Source organism: Tasmannia lanceolata, unplaced genomic scaffold (assembly GCF_043159265.1).
Source record: "Tasmannia lanceolata isolate RefF3 unplaced genomic scaffold, GAP_Taslan_0.1 ptg000020l, whole genome shotgun sequence".
Taxonomy (NCBI): Eukaryota; Viridiplantae; Streptophyta; class Magnoliopsida; order Canellales; family Winteraceae; genus Tasmannia; species Tasmannia lanceolata.
The window spans coordinates 2,132,012-2,153,286 of NW_027518697.1; the positions used below are offsets into that span (position 1 = coordinate 2,132,012).

The 21,275-nt window shown below is 38.7% G+C and overlaps 2 protein-coding genes across 2 annotated transcripts; both read left to right on the forward strand.

Moving 5' to 3' along the window:
- The first annotated feature begins 1,310 nt into the window (after positions 1-1,310).
- Positions 1,311-7,115, forward strand: LOC143854086 (polyubiquitin 11). The gene is made up of 2 exons (XM_077363841.1): positions 1,311-1,801; positions 6,905-7,115. Exons 1-2 carry the CDS (start codon positions 1,323-1,325, stop codon positions 7,113-7,115), a joined length of 690 nt encoding a protein of 229 aa, XP_077219956.1. The 5' UTR covers positions 1,311-1,322.
- A 4,897-nt stretch (positions 7,116-12,012) lies between these two features.
- Positions 12,013-15,314, forward strand: LOC143854085 (polyubiquitin-like). Its single transcript, XM_077363840.1, has 2 exons — positions 12,013-12,168; positions 13,967-15,314. The coding sequence occupies exons 1-2, from the start codon at positions 12,091-12,093 to the stop codon at positions 15,110-15,112; spliced, it is 1,224 nt and encodes a 407-aa protein (XP_077219955.1). The 5' UTR covers positions 12,013-12,090; the 3' UTR covers positions 15,113-15,314.
- The last annotated feature ends 5,961 nt before the right edge of the window (positions 15,315-21,275 follow it).

Here is a 21,275-nt window from a genome sequence, read left to right on the forward strand (position 1 = left end):
GATAATGACCGAGACATGGGGACTAGGATCCAACGAGCACTTTGGATCTGATCTGAAAGATAAGGGATTTGAATGAATTTGAATGGATAGTGAGAAAGAGATAGGTGGATCCGATCTGAAGTGCATCCATTGACACCCCTATTAGAAATAATGTAGAGGTTGCCGCTTGGACACTCAATGCTCGGAAACCCTTAAAATAATGCTAATTTAGTTACTGTTCTCAAATTACTATAGTTTCATGCCAGTACGCTTTGCAAATTTTTCATTTTTTATTGCTCAAGAGGTGGGAATTGGAGAAATGGGTGGATCGGGTTGGAGATGTAGAAGCCAAATCGATAATTCTTTTCTTTATCGGTGCAGAAAAAGCAGAAAATCAAATTTCTAGTAGGGCAAAGAATAAAACCTCAAGCCCTTATTCGATTGCAAGAAAAACATTTCCGAGGGATTTTTTTTCTTTCCTCAATTTGGAGGGAGATAATATGATTATGATTAATTTAGAGGATATCATCATAAAGTGAGGGATGAGATATTTAAGCCCCTTTTATCATAGGGACACCCAGCGCCGGTGTACGTGGCAATCAAACTCACTGGATTCTTCTGACATCAAGTACATCAGCCACCCTTTAGTCATTGATAAACTGGCGCCGGGTGTCCTTAGTAATCAAAAGGGGTGTAAATATCACTTCCCTAAAGTGAAGGTGTCTAAATAAAAATTGAATAAAGTTGGTTGGCGTATCTTTTTTCTCGTGTAAAAAAAGTACAAAATTTAAAAATATTGTTTCCTTTCCAAACTTTTCCATAAAATTCTTGCAATCCAAATAGAGTTTAACCGCTTAGTAACTCATAAGCATAGTCGCACCCATTGGCTTTTGCATTAGATTTGGATGACTTTTTATTCTTGATTTCTAGCCTCTATGTTTTTTTAATCATTTTGGATTATTATTTTTTTCTTTGCCACGATTTAGATATTAATTTAAGATATTGTTAGATCTGATATTTAGCCTCTATGTGGATGACTTCTGCTTTCTCTGTTTCGCAGGGGGATTTAAATCTTAATTTCTGATGTTGTTAGATCTGATCTTTTAGCCTCTATGAATCGATTTAGATGACTTAAGTTTTCTTTGCCTCGCCGCGATTAAGATCTCAATTTCATATATTATTAGATCTGATCTTTATTATTTTGTTATCTGGATGGTTAGATATCACCTTGAATTAACATTCAGCTATCTTTTCGTTGGATCTTTTTCTTCCTATCTGTTTCTCTTCTCTATCCTTTTTCCATCATTATCTCTCTGTGCTTATAAGTTTTATTGCTTTTACGGATGCAGATCTTCGTGAAAACTCTCACCGGCAAGACCATCACTCTCGAGGTCGAGAATTCCGACACAATAAACAACGTCAAAGCGAAGATCCAAGACAAGGAAGGAATTCCCCCGGATCAGCAGCGTCTTATCTTTGCCGGAAAGCAACTTGAAAATGGTCGAACCCTAGCCGACTATAACATCCAGAAGGAATCCACCCTCCATCTCGTCCTCCGTCTCAAAGGCGGGATGCAAATCTTCGTCAAAACCCTAACCGGCAAGACCATCACTCTTGAGGTCGAGAGCTCTGATACCATCGATAACATCAAGGCCAAAATCCAAGACAAGGAGCGCATCCCTCTAGACCAGCAGAGGTTGATTTTTGCTGGGAAGCAACTGGAAGATGGGAGGACCCTTGCTGATTATAATATACAGAAGGACTCGACTCTTCATCTAGTGTTGCGTCTGCGTGGAGGGATGCAGATTTTTGTGAAAACATTGATAAATCACAGAATAAAGAATTGATTTTAATATTCTCTATTACTTTTCATTTACTTCATTGGTGTATATATATACAAAAAAGAGTAACACATATCCTATAATTAGGATAGTGATTGCAGGAAAAAAGAATAGAAACTATACAATTTTGGGACCTAAATTGATGTAGAAGAGGAAAGGCTATATACATGGAATATACAGTGTAATCTAGGTGAGGATACAGTTATGTATCAAGTTGATTCTTTCCCAATATGCTGTGACAACCATTTCATATTCCAAGCCTTTCCCAATATGCTTTGACAGCCATTTTTATTTCCTAATACTCCCCTTCAAGTTGGAGTGTGAATGTTGAGCACACCCAACTTGCGAATGAGTGTATGGAATTGTGCAACACCAAGAGGTTTAGTGAATAAATCGGCAGGCTGTTCATGAGTAGGAATGTAGGCTGTACGAAGGAGGCCCGCTTGAATCTTTTCTAGAATGATATGGCAATCAATCTTGATATGCTTGGTGCGTTCATGAAATATCGGGTTGGCGGCAATGTGCAAGGCAACTCTATTGTCACAAAACATTAAAGCAGGTTGAAAATGCGTCACTTGATTTCACAGCAAGTAGTGGCCATTGCACGATATTCGGCTTCGGCTGATGACGTAGAGACCGTGCTTTGCTTTTTGGATTTCCATGAGATAGGAGACGAGCCTAACAGGATGCAATATCCTGTCGTAGATCTTCGTGAGTCTTTACAACTAGCCCAATCAGAATCACAAAATGCCCGTAACTGAAGAGAGCTAAAAGATGATAAGAGAATGCCTTAACCAGGAGATTGCTTGATATATCAGAGGAGACGATGTGCAACATCAAGATGTGACTGTCTAGGCTTGTCAACAAATCGGCTGAGCATTTGTACAGAAAATACTATGTCTGGGCGTGTAATTGTAAGATAAATTAGACGGTCAACAAGACGACGATAGCTGCTAGGATCGGGCAAGAGATCACCATCCAAGGATGTCAATTTAAGATTTTGTTCCATGGGGAATGTGACTGGTCGTGAGCCAAGAAAGCCAGTATCTTCCAAGATCTCAAGTGCATATTTGCGTTGAGAAAGATGTATGCCCTGCTTTGAACGAGCTACCTCAATGCCTAAGAAATATTTAAGATTTCCAAGGTCCTTCAAGTTAAACCGACTATTGAGAAATGCTTTGAGAGTAGTAATGGCAGAAAGATCATTTCCAGCAAGAATGATGTCATCAACATAAACGAGCACGGCTGTAAAAGAGGATCCTGAAAGCTGAGTGAAGAGGGAATAATCCGACTTAGATTGAACAAAACCCGCATCCATTAATGTAGTTGAGAGTTTGGCGAACCATTGATGAGATGCCTGTTTAAGACCATATAATGACTTATTGAGTTTGCAAACTCGTGTCTCCCCTTGACGAGAAAAACCTTGAGGTAGTTGCATGTAGACTTCTTCTTCTAGATCGCCATGTAAGAAAGCATTGTTGACATCTAACTGATGTAGATGCCAGTGTTGGATAGCGGCCACGGCTAATAGGGTACGAAGAGTAACCAATTTGGCAACAGGAGCAAATGTTTCTTAGTAGTCCAAGCCCTCTTTTTTACTATAACCCTTGGCAACAAGGCGCGCCTTATAGCGATCAACAGAGCCATCAGAGTTATACTTAATTTTGTAGACCCATTTACATCCAATGGGTTTTTTATGAGAAGGGAGAGGGGTGAGAGTCCAAGTGTGATTGTCCTCAAGGGCCCTTATTTCTGCCGCCATGGCTTCACACCATTTGGGATCACGAACAGCTTGGTGGAAAAACTTAGGTTTTGTGATAGAAGAGATTGCTACAGAGAATGCCCGATAAGATGGGGAGAGATTATCATAACACAAGGAATCAGACAAAGGGTGAGAGGTACTTACTTGAGGGCCGGTCGTCAAGGTATGTGACGAATTGGGGAGAGGTTGCACGGCTAAGGTACAGTGATAGTCCTGGAGATAGCACGGTGCTTTGGTTTGTCTTTTGGAGTGGCGTGTAGGAGGTGATGGAGGAGGAGGTGAAGGTGAAGGTGAGGTTGGTGGCGTCATGTTGGGCGCATCATTATTGATGATGGGTGTTGTGGTGATGAGAAATTCAGTGCAATCCGTTACTGGTAATGGCAAGACAATGTTGGAAGATTCTATTGGAATTGTCTGAAAAGGGAAGATATCTTCATAGAATATGACATCACGAGACACAGACATATTTTTTGTCTCAAGGTCATATACATTATAACCCTTTTGACCATAGGGGTATCCAAGGAAAACACAACGCTTAGCTCGAGGATCGAATTTGGTCCTTTTTAATGCATGAGTTGAAGCATAGCAAACGCATCCAAATACCCTTAAGTGAGAGTATGGCGGTTTTGTATGAAATAATTTTTCATAAGGTGTTTGACCTGAAAGAATTGGTATGGGAGTTCGATTGATTAAATATGCAGCGGTGAGTATACATTTGCCCCAAAACTTAATTGGTAGATGAGCCTGGAAACGTAATGCTCGTGCGACATTAAGTAGGTAGCGGTGTTTGCGCTCAACGACCCCATTCTGTTGTGGAGTGGCAACACAACTTTGCTGATGTATAATTCCTTTTTCAAGAAAAAAATTGCTCATGTTAAACTCTAAGCCATTATCAGAGCGGATTCACCTTATCCTTTGATCAAATTGGTTTTCAATTTAGTTAACAAAAAACTGAAGGATTTGCCTAGTTTCTGATTTCTCTCTCATAAGGTAAACCCATGTGTTGCGAGTGTAGTCGTCCACTATAGCCAAGAAATAACGTGCACCACTAAGAGAGGAATTTTGGTAACCTCCCCAAATATCACAATGGATTAAATCAAATGGTGCAACAGAAGTAATGGAACTTAAAGGAAATGGTGCACGTGTTTGTTTGGCAAGTGGACAAATGGAACAAACATGTTCATTAGAAACACAAATATTAGGTACTGTTTGAGACAAGAAATGCAGGCACTTATTTGACAAATGTCCTAAGCGTCTGTGCCAAAGATCAAAGGAAGAAACCGAACAAGCAGAACTACAAATTGTGCTAGTGGGACTCAAGAGATAGTACAGGCCATCCCGCTCTCTACCCGCTCCAATCGTCATCCTCGATGACCGGTCTTGTATGACACAAGAATCCGAAAAAAAAGTTAAAGAGCAATTGGAGACTTTAGTAAGTTTACTGGCAGATATAAGATTAAAAGTGAAGGAAGGTACGCATAGGACATTCGTGAGGACCAATGAAGGTGATAAAATAACTATACCCACATGCGTAACTGGAGCATGACGTCCATCGGCTAATTTAACAGTGGATGAACCCAATGAAGATACGGATGTAAGGAGAGAAACAGAGCTGACCATATGGTCTGTGGGTCCGGTATCAATAATCCAAGAAACTTGATTAAGAGATGAGGATAAACTCAAGGACATACCTGCTAAGTTTGCAGCCATATGGTCTGTGGCTCCGGTATCAATAATCCAAGAAACTTGATTAAGAGATGAGGATAAACTCAAGGACATACCTGCTAAGTTTGCAGCCAAATGGTTGCTACCTGCCGGAGGTGGGTTAATCTGTGGCTTGTTGATTAAAGCACGTATTTTGTGGTACTCTTCGGGAGTGAAAAAAACACTGTCAGAAGATGATTCAGCACTAGGAGTGACACTGTTGGAAGCGACCACTTGATTGGCAGAACTTTGTGGTTGTGCTTTATAAAGTCTATGGCCCGGAGGATATCCATGCAATCGATAACATTTGTCAATGGTGTGGCCAGTCCAGCCACAATGTTTGCAAGTAGGCTTTGCCCATTTGGAACCTTTGTTTGAATTCTTCTTATCGATGCCTTGAGTGGGATGAAAGGGATTTTGATTCCGATTGGAGTTATAAAAAAAGGCAGCAGCATCTGTGACTTGTGAGTTTGTAGAGTAGACCTTTCGTTGCCTCTCTTCTTGTACTACAAGTGAAAAGACTCGGTTGATGGATGGAACTGGATCAAGGAGTATAATCTGTCCACGTACACTTGAATAAGACTCATTCAAGCCCATCAAAAACTGAATCATCTTATCTTGTTGCTGGTATTCAAGCAACAACTTTTGAGCACCACAAGTGCATGTTGGAATGGGTCGAATTGCTGAAAGTTCATCCCAAAAACTTTTCAGCTGGGTGAAATAATTTGCAATAGACATTTTTTCTTGGGCAAGGGATATAATGTCCCTTTGAATTTGAAAAATTCGTGGAGCATTAGTTTGAGAGAATCGCTCCTTAAGATCTGTCCAAATCTCATATGCTGTTTCAGCATAAATGACACTAGCTGCTAACTCCTTAGACAGGGAATTAAGAAGCCAAGAGTTTACCATATTATCACAACGAACCCATTGAGCAAAATCTGCGTCTTTTGGATCTGTTGGCTTTTTTATTGAACCATCAATGAGTCCAAGCTTACTCTTGGCATTGAGGGCCTTGATCATGGCCCTGATCCATGTGGAGTAATTTTCTCCATTGAGAACTTGAGAAACAAGCACAGTGCCAGGACTATCCGAATGATGCAAGAATAGAGGGTTGTTAAAATCAACGGTCTTAGGAACTGTAATCTTACTAGACTCTTCTAAAGTACTCGTCTCCCAAAAATGGCTGTTACAGCAATACAAAAATGATTTAATGGGTAAAAATGGGACTAGCAGAAGCGGAGGCTCTCTTCATATGAAGAAAAAATGGCAGAACTTTGACCCAATAGCTCTGATACCATGATAAATATCAGAATAAAGAATTGATTTTAATATTCTCTATTACTTTTCATTCACTTCGTTGGTGTATATATATACAAAAGAGAGTAACACATATCCTATAATTAGGATACTGATTGCAGGAAAAAAGAATAGAAACTATAAAATTTTGGGTCCTAAATTGATGTAGAAGAGGAAAGGCTATATACATGGAATATACAGTGTAATCTAGGTGAGGATACAGCTATGTATCAAGTTGATTCTTTCCCAAGATGCTGTGACAACCATTTCATATTCCAAGCCTTTCCCAATATGCTTTGACAGCCATTTTTATTTCCTAATAGACGGGAAAGACTATTACTCTGGAGGTAGAGAGTTCTGATACGATTGGTAATGTAAAGGCCAAAATCCAGGATAAGGAGGGGATTCCGCCAGACCAGCAGCGTCTCATCTTCGCTGGGAAACAGCTTGAGGATGGACGCACCCTTGCGGATTATAACATCCAGAAGGAGTCAACCCTTCACCTTGTCCTCCGTCTCCGTGGTGGTCTCTGAATCGTTTCTTTATAATCATCATCATTATCTACGTTTTCTTTATATTTGGGAGACTCAATGACTCTGAACTGTTCGTTTGTCTTTTTGTTTCGTTTTTTTGTTTTTCTTTTAAATGAAGAATACAGGCACCACACCAGGTTCTCTATATATGAGAGAGCTTGAGACCTGTGTACTGTTTATGACGGTATCTAATAAATATCTCTATGTTTATGCATGTTTGCTTCATTTATTATACCCTGATCCATTAAATGGGAATTGCCTCTTCGCTGTATACTACTACTTTGGACTTGCTATTTGTCTCCAAAGCAAATCTTAGAGAAGAAAACATCTCTCCGAGGTTCTCATTTGTATGTGGCATTGGCATCAACCAAGCCAAATCTTTGATAACATTTGTTAAGACTCTTGTGGGATTTCCTCAGGAAACCCACGTTTGGTTGGTGGGCTCAAAATAATCCCAGGAACTAAAATAACCCCACACGAAACCCGAGGAAGGAAAAAAGAATAATCCTAGGAACCAAAATAATCCCAGGAACCAAAAATAAGCTTGAGAAGAATTTTGTTCTTCCCAACAGTTCAAGCAACCATCTCTAACAGCTTAAGCTGCGACCGGGGAAGATCAAGAGGGCTGGTCTTAGAAGGCTATGGTGGTTGCATTGTCGATAGACCACAAAGTGACATCGAGAAAATGAAAAGCAAGATGCAGGGGTGGAAAAACCATATCTCTCTCGGGAAAGCATGATGTCCAACCTAATAAATATATTATCGAAATTGCTGAAACTGAATCTGTTTCCGAACGTTTCGGTTTCGGTCCTGGCCAAAATCTGAAATTTCGGAGTCCGGCTGAAATTTAAAACATTGGTTACAACTAGTTAGGTGGAAAACCCACGCCAATGATCCAGGATCAGCCGGCTCTTGGTAGTACCTCATAATAAATCTCCAAACCCCTATGCCAACCTCCATCACAAAAGATATGTTGGTTTGGAAACTCACCACGTCCAGGCACAGTAGCTGGATGATCCAACCACCTCCATTGGGTCCATATCCTAAGATCCGAAATTATTTCGGATGTGACCAAGAGGCAGCCATAAACTCTGAAGGAGCATCTAATATACTATAATACCCATTATATTTTTGTTTAATTGTGTTTATTCACACAGTTATTTCTGTAACATTCAAATCTTTTCCGCTATTTTCGATTTCAGTTTCCCTCTCTTTCTAGAGCTTCTTCATTCGAAATGAATCGCCCAATTTGAACAGATCCAAAGTGAATCCATTAACCCCTTCTAAACACAAAGCACCAATTCCTCATTTGGAAAGCCTTAACACGAGTCTGTTGATGCTCGTGGAGGCAACCCATGGATCAACTCTGTAGCTCAAATTTTCTTTCCCTGTTTAGTGTATTGCATAGCTTTTTGTGAATTGTAATGTTTTGTTGACATCTAGTTAAAAAAGTGTATAAACAAAGTGGACTTTCACTTCTAAATTGTTTGTTTGTTATCCAATGATTTCATCCCTTGAAATAGAATAAGTTTGATTCCCTGATATTTAAAGATGAATGCTAAAGTGGAGGGCATCCTTGCAAAAATAGCCACAAGGGCATCCCTATTTGACGATCTCACCAAAGTGCATTTATTATTCTTTTAATTTCATATTTTCCTTTGCTATTATAAATTTGGTGAGGTGGTCCAATGGGGAGCCCTTGTAGCTGATTTTTTCAAGGGCGCCTTTCAGTTTAGCATTCCTTTATTTTAAATATGTTTACTATGTGTCAAACAAACAACCAATTAGTCAATTACCCCAAAAGCTTTTAAGCTATTAGATAAGGTGTTATCCAATCATTTATACTTCAACGCTCTCCCCCTCACGGGTGGCTCTTGCCCTTCACTTGGATTTTTAATAATAATAAGGAATTGTGGGTTTGAACTGAGGACCTGGCGCAATAGCTTAATGACAGTGAAAAGAACCAATTATCTAGAAAGCTTAAAGACGGTGTTATTTAATCAAAATTATACTTCAACGTTATGAAACCAATCCTTGATAATCCTTCCTGAAAATTTGACAAACCCTTTCTCTAATTCTCTGGACCTTGGTAGTAGGGGTGTAAACGGATCGAATTCGAATCGGATATGGCTATATTCGAATTCGATTACCGTATACACTATCCGAATTCGGATTCGGATTCGAATTTGACGGATATTTAATATCTATTACCGAATTCGTATCCGCCGGATATTATTCGGATTCGGATATTATCCGTATCCGTTTATCCTGTAAATTCGAACATTTTATTGCAACACTTTATCTTTCTTCTCCTTCTTACTCCTCAAATGAATTTTTCAAATCCTAAAACCAGACCTCTACCTTCTCTTCACAAAATTAACTCTCAAACCCTAAAATATATGAGATCTTCTTCTTCCTTTTAAAACAAAAGGCAGAAAGAGAGGCGGTCGGGATGGATGATGGTGTTCGTAGTGGTCTTTGGGTTTTTTCTTTCTTTTTTGTGTGTGTATATGATGGAATGGGTTGGGCTATTTTGAACAGGAGAAGTGGGGGTGCTGACTGTGAAAGATGAAGAGAAATGGGGATGGAGATGTGGATTGGGTTAGAGATGAAGGTGACTGGCGTTGATGGAGGTGGCTGTGAGAAGGTGGAGACGGGCGGAGGTGGATTTTTGTGGGGTTGGAGGCACCAAGAAATGCCGAAGATGGTGTCTCAGCCTCCTCATTTCTCCTCTCTCTTGTTTCTCCTTGCAAACCTTAGAAGTTCCCTCTTTTAATTACATTTTGGGTTTTTATATATCCCTAAGTAGAAAAATTGATATGAGCCGTCAATTTACCATCAATGACCTAGATGGCCTTTTTGCTTTAGAATTCTCTATAAACTATCTTCTTTCAATCATCATCATCCATTTGTCTTTCATCCTACAGGCCACATTTGTTGCTTATGTCAAACTCCAAGAATGCCCTTAAAATGAGAGATTACTTCATTTCCTACCCAAAACACTTTTTTTTTTTTCTAAAAAGAAAATTCACTTTTCTTTTAGAAACAAAAGATAGTGTGTCATTACTAAAAATAAGTATTAATGATATTATTAATGTGCGTCATTACTAAAAATAAGTATTAATGATATTATTAATAATAAATAACAATGATTTACTTCTCGGATTTAGATGTTAACCGGATCGGATATACCATTTACCAGATTCGCATCCGCTAAGAGCCGGATATCTCATAAACGGATTCGGATAATATCTGCTTGAAACGGATCCGGATAATATTCGCTTTAAACAGATTCGGATGCGGACGGTAATCGAATTTTCGAATATCCATTTACACCCCTACTTGGTAGGCATAATGTAGAGAGGTTGCCAGTTGGGACACTCAATGCTAGGAAATCCTTGAAATAATGGCACTTTACGTAGTGTTCTCTTAACTATTTCATGATTCTCAGGGCGGGCAAATAAGGAGGAACCGAATTGGAAGTAGCCACTGTGCTTTGCAAATTGTTCATTTTTTATTGCTTGAGAGGTTGGAATTGGAGAAATGGGCCGATCAGGTTGAAGTTGTAGAGGGGCAAAGAACATTCCATTAGGAAGGGAAAAGAACAAAACGTTAGGCCCTGCTTCGATTGCAAGAAAAACATTTCTACGGATTCCTTTTCTTGGGGAACTTTTTTATTTCCTCAATTTGTAGGGAAATAATATGATTGTGATTAATTTAGAGGATAGCATCATAAAGTGAAGATCTCTCTAAATAAAAATTCAATACAGTTGGTTCAAGTTATCTTTTTTCATGTGTAAAAAAGTTAGAAATTTTAGAAATATTTTTCCTTTCCAAACTTTTTCAGAAAATTTTCACAATCAAATTAGCATTGATAACTTGTAATAAGATTAACACCCTTGCATTGTCTTCTCCATTCAATAATATGATACAAAATTGGCCATTTTGATGGCTCAAGCAAGGTTGCCAGAGCTGGAATCGAAACGGGAATCGAAAGCTGGACTCGAAGGCTCCCAGGGAAGAATACTACTAAAGGTTGCCAGAGTGAGAATTGAAAGCTGGAATCGAAACGGAAATCGAAGCGGGAATCGAAGGCTCACAAGGAAGAATCCTGCTCCCTTGGGCTAAAGAACATAAATGACATTCAAAATATGCTTTGTGGCTCCCGGATTACAAGCAGCGATTGTGATGAAACCTTTTACCCTGATTTATCAAAAGAAGTCACTAGAATGATAGAAACTGAGCCATGGACTTTCTATCAATTAGAACTCCCGTCTGCAAAGAAATTTCTACCCATAGACTCTATCAAAAGAAGTCTCTAGAATTATAGAAACAAGGCTACAGACTTTCTAATCAATTGACAATTCCAACTACAAAGAAATTTCTACCAATCGACTCCTATCAAAAGCAATTCCTACTACAAATGAACTACAGCTCTCATCACTAGACTATTATCTAAAGCAAGTCCTTACAGAGGTACCTAGTGGGTCCCATACTTGGTCAATCTGGACCGTTCAATAGGTGGGGCCGTTTGTTGCACAATTAACGGATAGACTCCTCTTTTGAATGTAAAAGCTCGGCCTAGACTTCCTTATCAATTAATTAATAAAGGGAGATGATATTTTCACCCCCGCTGGATTACTCATACGCTCCCCTGATGACGTGATTTGACGTCAACAGGGGCAACTTTAACGCTATTTTTTGACGTCAAATCACTTTAAAAGGGGGCGCATGCGTAATGCAGGGGAGTGAAAATATCATGGCCGTTAATAAAGACTTTCCATAAAAATCCAACACCTCCTGCCATATAAAGATTCTTAGATTCCACCCGTTCCGTGTACGTAACTGCTTGCCACCTAATAGTAGACACGTGTCGCGTTATGATTGCTTAAGCTTTCTTGGTTCTTTCGCCGTAGCCCTAATCCCTTGCGTAATCGAGTTGCCTATCGCGACTATAAATAAAGGGCATGAGTCTATGCATCTCTATTCCTTTTCCCTTTTTCTCTTCTCTTGCAAAAGAAAAGCTCCCGAGGTTCTCTTTTTCTCTCTCAAGGTGCGTTTTTTGCTTTCTTGTTGAATTTCTTCGCATAATTTTTCATTGCGGATATTTAGATTTTTATGCTTTTTTTTCCAGTCTGTTTGGTTGACTTCGGTTCTCGATTCTGTTGTTTAGATTTTTTTTTATTTTTAATATGCTTCATGATCTATAACTTTATGTTCTATTTAATCAGTTTGGATGATTTCTCCTTGACGATCTCTTGCTTTTATGCTTTTTTTTTTCCAATCGATTTGGATGATTTCGGTTTTGTTTGCTTTGCTGAGATTTAGATCTTAATTTCAGATGTTCTTCGATCTGATCTGTAATTTCTTTATATTGACCTGTTAGATCTCCTTGTTTAGATCCTATTTTTTTTAATATACTTCATGAACTATAGTTTTAGTCTCTATTTAATCAATTTGGATGATTTCTCCTTGACGATCTCTTGCTTTTATGCTTTTTTTTTTCAATCGATTTGGATGATTTCGGTTTTGGTTTGCTTTGCTGAGATTTAGATCTTAATTTCAGATGTTCTTCGATCTGATCTGTAATTTCTTTTTATTGACCTGTTAGATCTCCTTGTTTAGATCCTATTTTTTTTAATATACTTCATGAACTATAGTTTTAGTCTCTATTTAATCAATTTGGATGATTTCTCCTTGACGATCTCTTGCTTTTATGTTTTTTTTTTTTCAATCGATTTGGATGATTTCGGTTTTGGTTTGCTTTGCTGAGATTTAGATCTTAATTTCAGATGTTCTTCGATCTGATCTGTAATTTCTTTTTATTGACCTGTTAGATCTCCTTGTTTAGATCCTATTTTTTTTAATATACTTCATGAACTATAGTTTTAGTCTCTATTTAATCAATTTGGATGATTTCTCCTTGACGATCTCTTGCTTTTATGCTTTTTTTTTTCAATCGATTTGGATGATTTCGGTTTTGTTTGCTTTGCTGAGATTTAGATCTTAATTTCAGATGTTCTTCGATCTGATCTGTAATTTCTTTTTATTGACCTGTTAGATCTCCTTGTTTAGATCCTTTTTTTTTTAATATACTTCATGAACTATAGTTTTAGTCTCTATTTAATCAATTTGTATAATTTCTCCATCATATTTTCTTTCTTTTTATTTTTTCTCTTGATTATGATCGCTTTGATTTTCTGTTTTGCTGAGATTTAGATCTTAATTTCAGTTGTTCTTCGATCTGATCTTTAATTTCTTTTCATTGACCTGTTAGATCTCCTTTATTCAGATCCTTTTTTTTTAATATTCTTCATGATCTATATTTTTATGCTCTATTTAATCAATTTGCATGATTTTTCTATCATGATCTCTTGCTTTTAATGTTTTCTTTTTCAATCGATTTGGATCGCTTCGGTTTTGTTTGCTTTGCTGAGGTTTAGATCTTAATTTCAGTTGTCCTTCGATGAGATCTTTATTTCATTTTCTTTGACATGCTAGATCTTCTTTGTTTCACCTTGATTAATGATTTCATCTATCGTTTCGTTGTTTAGGAATTAACTAATATTTGAGATCTATATGAAGATCTGGAAATTCAACTATTATTTTAGATCTATATGAGGATATGATATTGCTTGTTTTTTATCTGTTTTCCTTTCATCATTGTAACGACCTAAGCTTTGATTTATGATTTGAACACCTGTTTTCTTGTTTTCTTTCTTTGATTATTTTTTTTCTACCGTTTCTTGGTTTTGATCTGAAGAATATAAATTCTCACGTTTTTTAGTGCAGATCATTGGATCTGTCTCTTTACTCTAGCTTTCTTACGTCATTATCTGTTGCTTTTACAGATGCAGATCTTCGTGAAAACTCTCACTGGCAAGACCATCACTCTCGAGGTTGAGAGTTCCGATACAATCGACAACGTCAAAGCTAAGATCCAAGACAAGGAGGGAATTCCCCCGGATCAGCAGCGTCTTATCTTCGCCGGCAAGCAACTTGAGGATGGCCGTACCCTAGCCGACTATAACATCCAGAAGGAATCCACCCTCCATCTCGTCCTCCGTCTCAGAGGAGGGATGCAGATCTTCGTTAAAACCCTAACCGGCAAGACCATTACTCTGGAAGTCGAGAGCTCAGACACTGTTGACAATGTTAAAGCTAAAATCCAGGACAAGGAGGGCATTCCTCCGGATCAGCAGCGTCTGATCTTTGCCGGAAAGCAGCTAGAGGACGGCAGGACTCTCGCCGACTACAACATTCAGAAGGAATCCACCCTCCACCTCGTGCTCCGTCTCAGAGGCGGGATGCAGATTTTTGTCAAAACCCTAACGGGAAAGACAATTACTCTTGAAGTGGAGAGCTCGGACACGATCGATAACGTCAAGGCCAAGATCCAAGACAAGGAAGGAATCCCTCCAGATCAGCAGCGTCTGATCTTTGCAGGAAAGCAACTGGAGGACGGCCGTACCCTAGCGGACTATAACATTCAAAAAGAATCCACCCTTCATCTTGTGCTTCGTCTCAGGGGAGGGATGCAGATCTTTGTCAAAACCCTTACCGGCAAGACCATCACATTAGAAGTCGAAAGCTCTGATACGATCGATAATGTTAAGGCAAAGATTCAGGACAAGGAAGGGATCCCTCCTGATCAGCAGAGGTTGATCTTCGCTGGGAAGCAGCTTGAAGATGGGAGGACCCTAGCTGATTATAATATACAGAAAGAGTCGACTCTTCATCTGGTGCTTCGTCTGCGTGGTGGGATGCAGATTTTCGTTAAGACTCTGACTGGAAAGACTATAACTCTGGAGGTGGAGAGTTCTGATACGATTGATAATGTGAAGGCGAAAATCCAGGATAAGGAGGGGATTCCTCCTGACCAGCAGCGTCTCATCTTCGCTGGTAAACAGCTTGAGGATGGACGCACCCTCGCCGATTATAATATTCAGAAGGAATCAACTCTGCACCTTGTCCTCCGTCTCCGTGGTGGTTTCTGAATCGTTTCTTTATCATCAGCACCATCTATGTTTTCTGGGTTTTAGGAGTCTCAATGACTGAACTGTTTGTGTTTTTTTTTCTCTTTTAAATGAATCGTCTTTTTACTATGTTTTAGTTCTCTTCATGTGTAATACTGGCCATCAAGATGTGCACTGTTTTTTAGCATGATATCAAATAAATAACATCTCTGTAGTTTATGTATGTTTGCCTCCTTAATTCTACCCTCATCCATTCAGTGTGAATTGCCTCTCCTTCAACTTTTATAAAGAGGACATGCCATTCATCTCCAAAGCAAATCTTTGGTAACATTTGTATATGACAGTGGCATCGACGGAGCTGAATCTTTGGTAACATTTGTTGAAGAATACAACAGCTTAAGCTTTTGGAGTAATTTGGTTGTTTCACAATAGTCTAGTTGGAGAGTTGCGCATGGAAGATCAAGAGGGCTACTCTTTGAAGGCCATGATGATCTTGGCGGGGTTGCATTGTTGAGGGACCAAACAATGTGACTTTGTTTGGGAAAATGGAAAGGTAGATGGCAGGGGTGGAAACATCAAATCCCGCAAACATGTTCTATAATCGATTGATCTAATTATTTATCTTACTACTAATGTTATATCTTGATTGTAGAAGAAGAAGAAGAAGAAGAAGATGGGTGGGGCCGAGTACGATCAAAATGAAACTTCGGAAATGGGAGAACAAATTAGGGATTTTCCTCATCTGAACAATTTTTTTTGACAATTTTCCTCTCTTTCTAGAGTTACTTCATTCGAAATGAATCAGCCACAGCCACATATCCTAAGTGAATCCATTAACCCCTCTAAACACCAAGCTCCAATTCCTCATTTGGAAAGCCTTAACCCAGCAAGCAGCAGCCTTGCCAATCTCACTATTCGCACTGAGTCGGTTGATGCCCGTGGCCTTCTCTCTAAGAGGCTCTTCAGACTTCCTTTTCCTTGGGTCAACTCTTTGGCTCAAATTTTTCTCACTGTTTAGTGTATCCCATAGCTATTTCATGGATATTGGACAACAATGTGTTAGAAGAACTTGGTATAAGAAGCCGTAATAGGGTATATGGGCAACCATCTAGTAATATGAGGGAAAGGATGGATTCAAGCCTTCGTACAAGGAATTATGATTTATTAATTATATAAGGATTGAAGACAGGATGATAGAATGTCTACATCCCAATATATCTTATTAGGCTGAGAAGCAATACCATGGTCAAGTAAAAAACAAGACTGTTACTACACGTTTGTGGGGGATATAAAGCTGTTCACTAATTCTATTTACATCTGTCCTATTGCCATAATCAATTTTCATTTGCTAATATAAAGAATGTGAAAATGACCTTAAAGAAAAAAAAGAGTGAGCACCATTATCATTACTTGAGAAAAATGAGATTTTATTAGGGTATCTACTAAGGAGATGACTTTGCTGGAATCGAGAACCAGAATCTGTAGCTGATATGGTGCAAAAGAAATCTTGGAGAAACTCTCTCTCTCTCTCTCTCTCTCTCTCTCTCTCTCTCTCTCTCTCTCCGAGGACGATTCTCTTGAGCAATCCCTCACCCTGGCCGATTTCTCATCTAAACAGCATTTCCTCCACACCCAGGAAATTCAAGATGGAGAAATCATCTTACATCAACCGCCTCCACTGGTATTCATCTTTTTTTCATGGGTAAGTTGGGTTAGGCGGACTCCTACCAGTATATTAAATATTAAATAAAGAAAGATATATTAAATATTAAATAAAGAAAGATGATACAGTAGCAAGAGCAATACCACTGTTCCATCCTAAAAACATCATCTAAGGCTCTATTCACTTGTTTTCCTGGGAAAGGAAAAGAAAAGGTTTCTCGGGAATCTGACGTGGCATTAGGAAAAGAAATCCAGAAAAACTGTGTAGGAAAAGGTTTCCCGCGCCTGTTCACGTGCGCAAGAACTGTGCAGGAAAAGGACATTTCCACATCATCTTTGGCAATTTCCATGTCATTATTTGACATTTTCCACCTAGGCTTGTTACTTTCTCAGGAAAGCAAGTGAACACCAGAATTCTGTCTTGTCAAAGTCTTGTCAAGGAAAAAAGATGCTGTTTTCCAAGGATTTACTTTCCCTCCAGGGATTTACTTTCCCGGGAACGCAAGTGAACAGAGCCTAAGGGAGAGGACAGAACAACCGGGGTTATAACACCCTTGAAGACCAACTCAAACAAGCAAGAGAAGAAATATACGAAGTCCCTAATGTTCTAGGAGGTCTATGGGTATGCTCTCCATAAAAGGGTGTGGCTCTTTGGCTTAACTTCATGGGTACGCTCCTGATTGATACGAGTTCAAATCCCCCGGGCTTCGCCGATGTGTGTGGTTTACAGGTGATTGCGTGCATCCGTAGGGATTAGTCCCACCCTAAAAATTAGGGTGGGGATACCTTGTCAAAAAAGAAAAAAGGGATCCTTCATCTTTGTGAGCATCATCATCCTGATCTTCATCCGCTCTCCGCTTTCGAGCAATATGGAGAATCGTTATTCTTCACTGATTCCTTTGATGAACCCTAATGCTTATCTAAACATAGAGTAGGAATGGAATAAGGTGTCTATTTCGATTCCTGATTTCGACAATCCAAATGCACCCTTGGAGCATGTTTCCTTGATCTGGGTTGTAATTGTCTCTCCAAAGGCATCCTTCCTTTTCTAGCATAGTCACGCTATAACGATAATATCATTTCCTTTATAAATATTGCAAGGTTGCATGTTCCTCCCGCGAGGGTTGCTTCCCTTAAGACCAACTTGGGAAGGGCTGTTTGTCAAGATCTTGTCGCAATCCGGTTTGGGGAAGCCAAAGAAGTGGCTGGTGAAGGGTTCATCATGGGAATATCATGTAGCAAAAGAATTAGAAGTTGAGGTTATAGTGGTTACGTGAAGAGGAGACATCAAGGAGGGAGAGAGGGAACGGGGGAAGATAAACATGCTGTATATGTCTAGACACTCCGCTAAGCAGAAACGTCCTGATCGATGTCTCTTATATTGAAACTTTGATGTATCTTATTTTTAAACTTCTCAACTGCAATAGGCATTGAATATAGACAAAAGCCACTATGCTTTGCGAATTTCGAATTTTGAATTTTTTTATTGCTGGTGGGGTGGAAATTGGAGAAATTAGCCGAACGAGTTGGAGTTGAAGAACCCAAATCGGCAATTCTTTTCTTTGTGGGAGCGAAAAGAGGGATAATCAAATTTCTACAAGCTAAAAGAACACAACTTTAGTTAATAACGGGTAAGAAGAAGACTATAATAACACCCTTGCCTTGTCCTTTGCACTATTGATTATGATGGCTAAGAACATAAATGACCTTCAAAATATGCTTTAGCAACTCCTACTATAAATAAACTATAGACTCCCATCGTGAGACTACTTTCAAAAGCAAGTCCTAATCTCTGTACACTAGTGAGCCTTATACTTGGTCGATATGGGCTGTTAATTTGGTGAATGTCCAAAACTCCAAACATCAAAGCAGTTAAAAAATCTTAATATTCAATCAGATCATAGCTATTTTTTTTTTTGTTATTGAAAGTGTATGATCCAAGCTAAAGCCTACTAGAAGAACATTTTGGACATGAGATGCGGCCCACTATTTAATAATAGTTGGCATGTAAAACAAGGTAGCACCCTACTATGCATTAGGTGGGCCCTATTGTTGTATCAACTAGCCACATTAAGGGATTAATTCCTCTTTCCAATGCCCCACATTAGTGGATATATTCCTCTTGCCAGCTCATAATAGATACGTTTCGATTGGTTGAGTGGGTTTAGGGTTTAAGGTTTAGGATTTAAGTCGCCTAATGCAACTATAAATAAAGGGGATGAGCCTTTGCATGTCCATTCGTTTTTTGTCTTGCAATACAAGAAAAGCTCTCAAGGTTCTCTTGTCCTCTCTCAATGTGGTCAATTTATTTGAATATGCTTGATGATCTCTAGTCTTCATATAATTTCTGGCGGATGGTTAGATCTTAATTTATTTGAATGTGCTTGATGATGTCTAGTCTTTGTAATCAATTTGGATGGCTTCGATGTTCTTTGCTTTTGTAGCCATTTAGATTTTATTTCCAGCAGTTGTTTTATCTGATCTTTAATTTTTTATTTGGCCTATTCGATCTACTTTGTTTCATCGTTTCGCTATGAAGAAATTCAATGATTATTTTAGATCTATATGAAGATGTGATCTTTGATCTGATTTCCTTTCGTCTTTGTTACAATCCATGTGGTGATTCATGTCCTTTTCATTCTACCTAGTCTCTGATCTTTTTAAATTGTGATATATATTCGCTATATTTTATTTTAACAAACTTTCAGGATATTTGCATGCGTGTTCGTTTTCTTCTTTCCTCTGCGTTTCTTTTCTTCTTCCATTTCTAGATTTTGATCTGTAGAAGACGACGTTTAGTTGTTTTCTCCATATCTTTTGGATCTGTCTCTCCACTTTTCTTTTTCCATCATTATGAATCTGTGCTTAATTGTAAATTTTATTGTGTTTACAGATGCAGATCTTCGTCAAAGCCCTAACCCAAAAGGGCCTGCGTCCCCTAGGCCACATGCAGAACTTTGTCAAGACACTCACTACCGGGGAAACGATCACTCAACAATGTCAACGTAAAGATTCAGAAGAAGATGAAAAGGAATGCAAAGAAGAAGAAGAAGAAGAAGAAAAGAAACGCAAAAAATAAGAAAGTTATTCTTCCATACGACCAGAGTATCTTAACTTGGAAGAACCTGTGGAACAAGGGAGGACCGTCGCCGATCACAAGACTCTTCATCTAGTGTTTCGTCTGCATGGAGAGTCGACTCTTCATCAAGTGCTTCATCTTACTCTGGAGTCGACTCTTCATATAGTGCTTCTTCTTACACTGGAGGTGGAGAGTTCTGATACGATTGATAATGAGAAGGCAAAAATAAAGGACAAGGTCAAGGAGGGGATTCTTTCTGACCCCTTTTAAATAAATCGTCTTTTTAATATGTTTTCTGCGTCTAGTGGATCATAATGACTGAAATGTTCGTCTGTGTATTTTCGTTTTACGTTCATAGTACGTGTTGGTTTAAGGTTTAGAGATCTTTCTTGTAAATAAATAGTGTTTTGATATGTTTTAGTATTACAGGAACCGCACCAAGTTCTCTATATATGAGAGCTTACATAAAGGCAAATGATATCAACACAACCATGTCTTGATATATACAAGAACATTCATATTAAGTTTAGAAAGGCTCGATACTTTTTCGAGTTCAAAAGAGAATTCTCAAGCTATCTCAGCGAAAGGAGAAGAGAGATTCAAGCGCTCAGTATGATCGAATAGCCCGTGCAACAAAATATTATTATTAATTAAATCAACAGTGATTGCGAATCAGAGAGTATTCCCCTTACTGAATTATTTGAAGACCCTAATCACAATTGGTCTACATCTCAATATATCTCCCTAATGGGCAAGTAAAAAACAATGTTGTATTGTTACGGGTTTGAAGCTTCCTGGAGAAAAAAAGTTGCGACAAATATTTAGCGATCATATTTACATCTGTTGTGATGATAGGTGGCACCATTTGCTACCATAAAGAATGATGAAAAATTCCTCAAAGCAGAAAAAATATTGAGCATCATTATTATTACAAACAAATCAGACAAACGCCGGGCCGAAATCCCAGTGAGCATAAAATCTCCTCACATTTCATCATTTATGGTTCATCAAGGGCATCAGGAGAATCGAAGCAAATATCACATTTATGGTGGCAAATGCCGCCCCTAACCCGTTATCTTCATGGCATGACTTCAGGGCTAGATCGCAGTAGATGTGTCCTAAGAAATCGTTGTAGGCACAACGGGAAATGGAACCGATTTTGGTCTACTGGTGTTGGTTGGTGTACAAGCTTCAATTGTTGTATGTCTGATATAATTTTCCTACCATACAACTGTTTTATGATTCAAGTCTACTAGACTGATAAAGATGGTTAACACATTATTTAGAGAACTTATACTAGCGAACTATAGCAAACGAAAATGAAGTAAGCTCTTACTCTTGCACTTGAAATTCGGAAACTAGATTATTCTACCTGGGCGAACCTTTTGACGTGGGTTAATAGTTCAGTAACCTTGCAAAGAAAGATACCGGTCTATATACGGA